Source organism: Pongo pygmaeus, chromosome 1, assembly GCF_028885625.2.
Source record: "Pongo pygmaeus isolate AG05252 chromosome 1, NHGRI_mPonPyg2-v2.0_pri, whole genome shotgun sequence".
Lineage (NCBI taxonomy): Eukaryota > Metazoa > Chordata > Mammalia > Primates > Hominidae > Pongo > Pongo pygmaeus.
In genome coordinates this window covers 29,412,160-29,423,328 of record NC_072373.2, presented here as the reverse complement: position 1 = coordinate 29,423,328, position 11,169 = coordinate 29,412,160, and the positions used below count along the sequence as shown (strand labels likewise).

General features: G+C 38.3%; 1 protein-coding gene across 2 annotated transcripts in view; it reads right to left on the bottom strand.

Moving 5' to 3' along the window:
- Positions 1 to 5,707: 5,707 nt before the first annotated feature.
- Positions 5,708 to 11,169, bottom strand: part of EPRS1 (glutamyl-prolyl-tRNA synthetase 1) — an 84,051-nt gene continuing 78,589 nt past the window's right edge. For both annotated transcript variants that reach the window (XM_063671985.1, XM_054478738.2), the window contains exons 31-34: positions 10,630 to 10,790; positions 9,446 to 9,524; positions 6,166 to 6,230; positions 5,708 to 6,064 (exon numbers count right to left, since the gene is read on the bottom strand). In XM_063671985.1, the coding sequence (XP_063528055.1) occupies positions 5,914 to 6,064; positions 6,166 to 6,230; positions 9,446 to 9,524; positions 10,630 to 10,790 (456 nt within the window). In that variant the 3' untranslated portion in view covers positions 5,708 to 5,913. The remainder of the gene's footprint in view (positions 6,065 to 6,165; positions 6,231 to 9,445; positions 9,525 to 10,629; positions 10,791 to 11,169) is intronic.

Genomic DNA, 11,169 nt, shown 5'->3' with positions numbered 1-11,169 from the left:
TTCTCTTAAAATAAATAAATAAATAATAAATAAAACAGTGCAACCACTATGGAAAACAATATAGCAGTTCTCTAAAACTTAAAACTAGAATTGCCGTATGATCCAGCAATTCCACTTCTGTGTATAAAAACTTGAAAAAATTTGACAGCAGGGCCCTGAAGAGGTATGTGTACCCCATATTTGTAGCATCATTCACATAGCCAAAAAGCAGAAGCAATCCAAGTGTCCATCAACAGATGAAAGAATTTTTTTAATGGGGTCTATATACATACAAGGACATATTATTCCACCTTAAAAGGAAGAAAATTCCAATACATGCTAAAACATAGATAAACCTTGAGGACATTTGCTAGGTGGAATAAACCAACCACAAAAAGATGAATATTGTGAGTCCACTTATATGAGGCATCTCCAGTCAAGTTCAAATTCACAAAAATGGAAGGGAGAATGATGGTTGCCAGGGGCTGAAGGGAAGGTGACATGGGGCAGTTGTTTAATGGGTACAGAGTTTTGGTTTTGCAAGGATAAAAAAAGATGAGACTGGTTGCACAACTATGTGGATATACTTAACACTACTGAACTATACACTTAAAAATGGTTACGATAGTAAATGTTACATGTATTTTGCCATACTCCAATTTTTTTAACTTATTAATAATTTCAAGACAGCAACAGCAGAGCACTAAACCAAGCACAGAGCCCGGTGCAACTGCTCAGGTCACACACACATGAAGCTGGCTGGTATCCAGGAGATTTTGAAATTAGAGTCAACAGCATGTGCTGAGTAATTAAACATAAGGTAGGAGAGAGGCAATAGTCAAGATGGCACTAGGGGCTGGGCACGGTAGCTCATACCTGTAATCTCAGCACTTTGGGAGGTCAAGGTGGATGGATCGCTTGAACCCAGGAGTTCGAGACCAGCCTGGGCAACATGGTGAAACCCCTATCTCTACAAAAAATGGAAAAATTAGCCGGGCATGGTTGTACCCCTGTAGTCCCAGCTACTCGGGAGGCTGAGGCACAAGAATCGATTGAATTCGGAAGATGGAGGTTGCAGTGAGCCGAGATCACACCACTGCACTCCAGCCTGGCAGCAAGAGAGTAAGACTCTGTCTCCAAAACAACAACAACAAAGATGGCACTAGGGTTCTGAGCTGGAAGAGTGATGTTGCAACTGAGATGAAGGTAAGACAAAGTTGACTGTTGTAGGAGCAGCATGGGGTGAGGGGTGGAGATGATGTTAAGTTTGGGATATTAGATATCCAAGTTGAAAGCTAGTTGGGAGTTGAATGACCCTGGAGTTCAGGGGAGGGTGAACTCAGGAGTTGATAATTTATGATATTAAAAGCCATGAGACCGGATGAGGCCACCAAGAAAATGTGAAGAGAAGAAAATTTGAAGAGGTCAGAAGGAAGGACTAGAGAGATAAAAGGAAAAATAGGAGTATAGTGTTTTGAAGGCCAAGGAAGAATGTGTTTCAAAGAGGAGGGAGAATCAGCTGAGTCAAGTGCTGAGAGGGCAAGCAAAATGAGGGCTGGAAATGCCGATGGGATTGCACCTTATGGACGCCCTGGGTGATCTTCACAAGAGTGGTTTCAGGGAAGTGCTGAGGGTAAATGAGATGGGGGCTCAAGAGAATGGAGAAGAGAAATTGGAGCTGGCAAGTGTAGAGAATCCTTTCAATGAGTTTTGCTCTACACTGAAAGGGATGTGGAGTCAAGAAAGGGTATTTTTAGGTTGGGAAAAATAACAGCATGTTTGTAAGCTGATGGAAAGAACCAGGAGAGAAAGAAAACCTGATGATACATAGTGGAGAATTGCTGATGTGCCACGACTGAGAAGGCAAGAGGGGATGAGATTTAGTGCATACATGGAGGGGCTGGCATCCACTCTGAGAACAGACAGTTCACCTGAAACAGCAGAGAAAGTGAAATGTATGGACATGAGTAGGTGGGTAGATGTAGGAGGTCCCAGACGTTCTATCCTTATTGCCTCTGTCGTCTCAGTGAAAGAGAAATCAAGATGATCAACTGAAAGTCAAAAAAAGGAAGCATTCATATTTGAGGAGAGAAGGGTATGAAATAATTGTCTAGAAGAGTGAGAGAATGAATGAGGGAAATATGGTACAATTACATATTTACCCACATATAAAGTAATACTGATATTATCATCATCACCAGCTCCTGTATCCCTCAACCTCCTCATCAACAGATATTTCATCACAAAATTTGGTTTTGGTGACATACTTCAAATGTATTTTGAAATATCCTTATTACATGATGCTTTTTAAATATTAATAAAATATTTTATATCATTTCAGTACTTTCGATGTTCCAAACTCATAAATTTTCCAGTAAAATTGAACAAAGACATTGGTTTAAAATTGCCTACTGACCACAAGATGAATATGGTTCTACCTGTTATTTTAAGCCTGATGGTGTGGCAGAGTGATTTTCCAGGCATTATCTCAACTACAAAGTTCTCAGTGTGTTGCCACTGGTGACGGGGATAATCTCATGATTAGATAAGACCTTCTTAGTCAGGGTCACCCAGACTATGGCCTCTTACTGACAACACTCAACCCAATTCAGTGCCCCATCTCACTTTCCACCACTGAGTGATTGCCTAATTTGGCATCTCAAACAGAACTACTGCAAGGAGATACAGCCAAGAAAAAGAAAAATCATGTTTCGCTTTACTCACTACTGTATCCTCTGGCACTGTGCACAGAGAGGCACTCAAATTTGTTAAACGGCTAGCACTTTCTAGACATAGTAAAAGTGACAAGCAAAGGACCAAAGTTATGTTTGAAAATAACAGGGTAGTGGTAGCTACTTCCCCCAACTTTTTGATGGTACTGGCAACACCTGAACACCACAGTTATATGGCAGATAACTCATATTAATAACTAGAGTCAGACATAAATAGGGTGATCTGTCCACTCTCCGGTCAAAATGCCTTCCTCCTTGCTTGCTTTATGAATGTTCTGATGCTGCTATTATCAAGACTTAAATCCTCTTCACTGGCAAGCCAACCATTATTGTCCAATTCTCATTAAGGATTCATGTGATTTACTGGCATAATGAAAAACACACTCTCATGGATGAACTAGAAATTGCTAAGATGTAATGTAGTACACTGGCCCCAGTGAATGGAGTCAGTAGTAAATATGCCTTGACCTGCTTTCTTTTGGCTGCAATAAACATGAGGTGCATAATCACAAACTGTCAGTCACACATCTAGTTTACAGCTGTCGCCTGCAAATAAAATCGTGTTCATTTCATTCAGGTTCATGTACTCTTTTGAAAAGCACACTCAAGAAAATATTTTGATACTTTAGCTGAACCTCAACTTATGAAAAAAGGCCAATGTGCCAGAGGTACATTTTGAGTAAAGGATTCCCTGCTTAACAAAAGTACTTAATGTAGAGTTTCTTTAAATAGTGACTTCCTTTAAAGCAGCAAACTTCAAGCTTTTCTGTCGTTAGTGCTACTCATCTGAAGTTTCAAAACGTAATATTAAGGATTTGTCTTTGCACCAGAGATGGCCACCTCCTCCAAAATGGCCAGTGGCTTCAGGGAAAAATGTGAATAATCTCTAATGTACTTTTTGGGCTTTTATCATGGACTGGTTAAAAAAAAAGCCTTGTCCCCTAAAAGCATTTATGTTGGTTTGCAGAAAAACAATTAGCAGCTGAAGTAACTACTATAACTAGAATTATATATTAGAAGCAACTTCCAGTTGACCCTACATAATGGTCATAACCAACAACAGCTATTTATTATGTGCTGGGCATTGTTTTAACTGCCTTCCTCTATGAGGTAGAGTAACTGAGATAGCTGTTAGACTTCTCTCCATTTTATAACTGAACTTAGGCAGTTTATGTAGACACTAAGGATAGAAGGCAAAGCATTCTGAACTGCCATAAATGAATACATAATTATGATTCTGAGTATAAAAATGTGACTATATATATTTCAGTCCATTGAAATCAATTTCACTAACTTAGGTATATGAATGCACATATTCAAGACATGAGTCTTGAAAGCATGCTCTATTTAGTCTGCTTTCAACTGACAATTTCCTACCAATGCTAAGAACAGTTCTTGCTTTCTCATACAGTGTGTACTTTTGTTCTTTTCCATCTCTTGTTCCCTCTACCTGGAATGTCCTTCCTCCTTCCTCTACCTATTGAAATTGTACTCATCCTTCAAAGCACAGCTCAAAATGCAAGTCCTTTTTTTTTTAAATGCAAGTCCTTTCTGATGCATTTTCCTTTACTGGTGTATTTATCACTACCAAGTGTAAAAGCATATTGGAAGAGATTTACCAAGTGGACTGGAAATATTGGTAAAAGATTGACCAAGTGGACTAGAAATGAGGGAGGAAAGGCATTTTCCCAGCAAAGGGCACAGGCAGGAAATAGCCCACGTTGTTTACAGGAAACCCCAAATGGTTAGGTTGCAAAGGACTTTGCTGGATTGAAAAGGAAACTAGATGGGCTAGTTTAAATTTTATCTTTTAAGTGATGGTGAAATACAAAGAGGTGTTAAGGGGAAGAAAAAATTCTTAATAAACTGTTAGGAAAAAGAAAAACAACACTGTGAAAATGTGGACTGGACTGGAAATGACTGGAGTCCATTGCAGTAATCAGCACAAGAGGTACCAAGGCCTGCAGGCAATCCACACGTTTTTGAAAGGGAATACCCAAGAGGAATTAGAGGTAATAGCAACATGTTTTGCTGGCCAAGTGAATATGGATGATGGTGTTGGAGGGACAGCCCAGGGGGGGCTCTCAGGTTTCTGGTTTGGGTTATGACGAACGTTTTGGCAATGCTAATCTTCTGGGCAGGAAATACTATAGGAGGAGGTCTGGGGGTAAAGAGTGAAATGAGCTTTTTGGGACATGTTGACCTGAATGGCTGATGGGACACTCAAGATAATTGAGTATGCAGTTGGAAAAGATCTAGAACTCAGACATACAGATAAAAATATTGGAGTCATTAGCCTATTAATGCTATTTGAAACTGTGGGATTAGATGAGGCTGATTAGGCACGAGAAGATGGCCAAATATGGAAGTTTAGTAAACCAATGTCAAAGAGGCATACCCAGGAAGAAAAGTCAGTGAAAGACATGGAACTAAAAACGGTCAGAGATGTAGGAGGGCAGGTCATAGGAATAATTTTTTTTAAAAAGTATCAAATGCAACAGGGTGATATGGTAAGACATGAAACTAAGAAGTCAACATGAGCTTTGCTCAGGAGTACCCTTCATGATCTCAGTGAAAACAGTGCTATGGTGGGGGCAGAAGGGTGAGGAAAAGTAGAAAGCAAAAAAGAAGGGAGGAGGGCTTATCACTCTTTCAGACAGAAACTGTAACCCTTATTTCAAAGACCTGATAGTAACTAGAAAAAGACAGAAGTTCAAGGGAAATCTTTATTATTGTTGCTTTTTCCATTTGTGGGTTTGCTTTGTTTTTGAAACAGAAAGATTCAGGGCAATTTCAGATTCTGTATTAGGAGCTATGGAAAGAAACTGCTTCGAGACCTATCAACGTAAGGTATAACTGGCGGTTCAGGGTCTTAGACATGTTGGGAGTGCTTAGATCAACAACAGACATCTGGCTTTCAATTGTCTTTATCTCTTCGTAGAAATTTCCTCACAGTACATAATGCAGGTTTTTCAGAAACGAATACAAAAACCATATTAGTTCATGATATTTATTACTGGGGTTGTTTACAGAAAAGTCTTTTATCCACTGTTAACTTAGGCATAAGAATAATTGTCTTGTATGACTTCATTTTAGAACTTTTACTTTTTAAAAATTCATAAAACGGTCTGTATCTGAGAAGATACTAATATCAATGCTTTAAAAAGTGAGAAGAGTTGAAGAGGGGGGTTTCGTTCATCCCTCAGTAGCTGCGACCAAATAAGGTGTAGTACTTGGCAGGGTTCTTGCCACAGACACATTTGGCTCCAGGCTGCAGTTCACAGAGTGGTTTGAAGGGGATGCAAAGGCTTTTAGCTCCCATGGATGGAGCACCAGGTTCAAGATCTTGATCCCTGAAATTAGTAACAAATAAGAATTCCACTCATTTATGCTGCAAATTGCTATTCCTTTCCATTGCAATATTTCAAAAGTTTTGTCAGTTAATTAGGTTTACCTGGCAGTGGTCTTTTTGATCCAGTCCTCACAGTCAATTTCCCCACAGAATGGAATCTGAACAATCTAATTAAGAAAAGGAAAAGTAATCAGTATTTATAACTCCTTCAATTCTATTCTGTAGAAGGAACATTTGAGTTCTATATTAAACTGGCAAGCAAAAAGGATAGGTCTCCCAACCTTTTTTCAGGCTATGATACCTTTGCAAACCTACTAGGAACTTTGCTCAGTTATAAAAGATAGGAAAGAATGTTTTTCCACTATCCAAAACCCACGCTCACGGCACATCAAGACACAACAAAGACATCTTTGCAGTACCCTCAAATCTCCCCATAAACTGGCTAAAACACAGTGGCTGAAAAGAAGTTGAACTCCAGTTATATCTCCCTCATTTCAAACCTGGACTACACCTGCTCTACCTATCTAAATAGTTATCAGGAGGATAAAAGGAACATCAAAAATAGCAAACTGATTTTTAATGTGTTGTTAACAGTAACAATTAACAATCACGCAAATTTCACTTTATGCCACAATGTTCCTAACATGTTATATAGGTAAGTGGATCACTTTCAAAGTCCTAAAATCATTTTGTGTAAGAAAAAAAAAAAAACCTTTCAATTTTTCATTCTTAGACTACATAAAACGAAGGCCGAATCAAGATACTTAGGATTTTATTTTAATTTTGAAATTTGCCACATGTTTGAAAATCTCTAGCTCTGGGTTTTCTTTTAATAAATTGTGGATGTTAGACTAGACAAGCATTAAAAAAAATTTTTTTTTTTGAGACACAGTCTTACTCTGTCACCCAGGATGGAGTACAGTAGCACAATCTTGGCTCATTGCAACCTCTGCCTCTTGGGTTCAAGCAATTCTTGTGCCCCAGCCTCCTAGTGTAGGTGGAATTACAGGCGTGTGCCACCATGCCCAGCTAATTTGTGTAATTTTAGTAGAGACAGGGTTTCGCCACGTTGGCCAGGCTGGTCTCAAACTCCTGGCCTCAAGTGGTCCACCCACCTCAGCCTCCCAAAGTGCTGGAATTACAGGTGTGAGCCACTGGGCCCGGCCAACAAGTATTAAAATTTCTCCTAGTTGTGAATGCTAATTTTTAAAGCATGTCTACTTCAAAATGAGGTTTGTCTTCAATAACAATTATGTAGTAGCCCTATAAAATATTCCTGGAGAGTTAATGAGGGGAATAGCAAAGTTGTGAATAATCTCCACATATTAGAAATACAGTGTAAAGCAGCTGAAAATCTAGAGATCTATGAAAGTGGAGACCCAAGAGACATTGGCAGTAAGAGCAACCTGCTTCCACCTTCTTCAGCAGCTTCTCATCAACTACTCTCAGCCACGCAGTCCACACTCAAGAGTTCCTTCTGCAAACCCTTCCTTGCACTTGGGATTTGCTTTAACATGTTTCAAAAGACATCTCTCAGAAGTGAATAGAGATTAGGAAATTACAGAAAAACAAGTAATTCATTAGGTGAACATTAATGCAGGGTGATGAAGCGTTAGTTATCTAGGTATCTTATGCTCCTTCAGTAAAATGTATTAGCAAACATGACTATAGTATTTCTACAATAAAGGAAAATTTTAAATTAAATAATAGAACAAAAAAAATCATAAATTAGAGTGAAAGAAAAAATACAGTGCTACAGATGGCTACCACTGTCTAGCCTTCTATTAAAAGTAGGAAGTTTGAGGCCAGGCGCGGTGGCTCACGCCTGTAATCCCAGCACTTTGGGAGGCCACGGCAGGTGGGTCACCTGAGGTCAGAGTTCAAGACCAGCCTGGCCAAAATGGCAAAACCCCATCTCTACTAAAAATACAAAAATTAGCTGTGTGTCATGGCAGGCGCCTGTAATCCCAGCCACGTGGAAGACTGAGGCAGGAGAATCACTTGAACTCTCCTTGAGGCAGAGGTTGCAGTGAGCTGAGATCACGCCACTGTACTCCAGCCTGGGCAACAAAGCAAGACCCTGTACCAAAAAAAAGAAAAAGTAGGAAGTTTGAGTCAAGTGAAAAATTACAGAACCCAGAAAGGTGAAAAATTACAAAAGCAATAACCCAATAAGGACAGAAGGCTAAATACTGAAGAATTATAGATCTAAAGAGGATTTTGATATTATCTATTTTGTACTCATTTTACAGAATAGTAAAATGAAAGCCAGAGACTTTCCCAACTCAAGAAATAAGAGACATATTAATACGTTATGCATAAAAATTAAAGCTTTACATAAATTCATGCTCATTCTCAGCATGAATTTAAAACACAAAAAAAGATACAGAGGAAAATGCATTAAACCTAGTCAGAAGAGTGATCTAAATTCTGTATAGTTTGGGGTATTCATTTAGACACTGGCCCATGGTTTTCTCACTTGTAACCTGAGGACACAGGATTGGCTGTATATTCAAACATGTATACCAGAATACTAAAGTCCATAAGTGATTCATTCCAATAATTAAATAACTTTGCAAATCTGAAATTCTTCTTTATGAAACTTTAAAGTTTCAGCTCAAAACAACTGCATATACCCAATATATAAAATCAATTAAATCTTAAAGAGCCATTAACTACCTAATTAGGAAAGCCTATGGAGTTCTAAGGAGCCAGGTAGCCCCTCATTATGAAAAACAGGCTTAGAATAATCAACAGTTTTCTTCTCATTATTCACAAATTTCAATCAATTGAGAGCTGAGTGTGTACGGTCAGGGAATGGAAAGAAACTGACATTTCACTTTGTTTTAGGCAGCCACATATGACAGCTCTAAAGCTAGAACAGTGGTTACTTTAGGAACTTACAAGAAACTGAAATAACACAGATTTTCAATAATGAAGAAATAAGGAGACATACAGAATTAATGTTCTTTAGAAAGTAGCATATCAAACATGGGAAAAAAAACTTACATAATCAGTTCACAAGTATTACCCCCAAAATGGTACAATGTTGTAATGCTTTAGAAAAAAGCCAGTAGAAAACAAAGACTATATATATATATACACACACACACATACACACACACTATATTTATATATAAGACATATATAAATATAAAACAAAGACTATATATTTAGATTATATATTTATATGACATATATTAATATAAAATGAAGACTATATAGATTATGTATTTATACATATATATAAATGTTGAGTAACGTACTATCTTTTTATGTGACTGGCTTAAAAAGGTATTAATACCATGCATAAATTCAATGAGCCTTAAAATACAATTTACTGAAATATTTTTATACTGAAAAGTTTTCCAAACTCTCTGACCTTTCCAGAATCTAGTATCTTCTGAAAGTCTTCCATTGTATTAGCCACAACCATATGAGTCTTAAGGTCTTCAGAAGCCCTACCAAACAAAATTAGAAAACAATACATAATTGTTCTCACAAATATGACAAAGTTTTATGAAACACATAAGCACAATTTCATGAAAAGACAACCTGGGAGTCAGAAGGACTCAATTTGAATCTCAAGTCTGTTACTCATAGTGACCATCAGTATATCAGAGTTACCTTATCATTGCACTATTGTGAGCCTTAAATGCATGGGAAATGTGTTAAGCACACAACAGGTGATCATAACTTTTGTTACTGCTGTTAAATCTCTAATGACCAACATTCTTTTCCTGGCATTAACACATTACCTATGGGAGTCTGTGTTATTTTTTAAACCTCCCTGGTCTTAAATATTTCCAGATTCAGAGGAAATATACATAAAAGATAGATATAATATCTCATATCAATATATAAGTGTCCTTATATAAGATGCAGGCATTACCCTCTCCCAAACCGCACCTCTATCCTCAGTGGTAGTGGGCCTTCCTCTCTGCTTTCTGCTCCAGGTAGGCAGAGAAAGAAAACAGGGTGCCACGCTAAGCCACTAATCTTCTGGTGCCTCTGCCTTGACTGCCTTGAGATCTGTGATTCTAAAAGACTCTCTACCTAGGTGAGGGTGGACCTAAGGCCTTCCTCTATCCCTCATTCCCAACCCCAGTCAGGAGGTTCTCAGCCTTGGCTATATTATAATACCCTGGGGGAGCTTTTAACAGTATAGTTTCCAGGCCCTCTCCAGTCCAATTAAATTAGTATCTCTAGGAAGGCACTGGTATTTACTAAAGCTTCTCCGGTGCTGCCAATGTGTACCCAGCAGATGACAGTCAATGCCTGAAGCCCTCACATTTATATCTCATAAAAGCCTAGATCTAAATTAACCCAAATTAGTCCAGGGGACAGAAACTTCATTGTTGCAAACCTAGTAGGAAGCAGGTGGCACTTAGAAAAATAACCATAATACAAGTAAAAAACCTAGAGAGTGGCAAATTAAGTAGCATGGGGGTTCAGAGGGAGGGAACAATTGCTTCCAATTGGGGCAACCCCAAAAATTCCTTGGTAAAGATCTCAAAGGTGGTGGAAGATCTGGAGAGAGAGACATAAGCAATTTTAAGAAACTACCTTGTGAAAAGGGTGACCTGGATGTCTTCCAAAATAGCTTGAAGTTTAGTCTCTGCCTCATTCTCAGCAACTGTCAGCTTTTCTCCAGTATCTCGTCTGACAGCTACAAACTGACAGCTCTTCATATCACGTGGCCCAACTTCAAGTCTAATGGGAACTCCCTATAAGATAAAAAAGGCAGTTAAAATGATATATGAATGTCTCCAGTTGAATATACAGATGTAATTCATGGCTTTATCTACAATAAATTATAAAAAACCCAAAAAACAAAGGCAAAGCCAAAAAAACAAGAGAAAAAAAAAAACAGGTAATAATGCTGAGATACTGTAGAAACCTATTCCAGTAAGAAGGCATAAACCTAAAAAAAAATCTACTACCCCAGAAGTTCTTCATGGAGAAACAGAGTAGTTTCTAGATCAACATTCCCAACTTTTCTCACAAAATAGCATGCAGAAAACGTATTTGCACAGGAATGGGTTAAACGAAGACTTTTTGAGGCTACAGGCCACTGAGGGGATCAGTAACATGACACATTTTTGA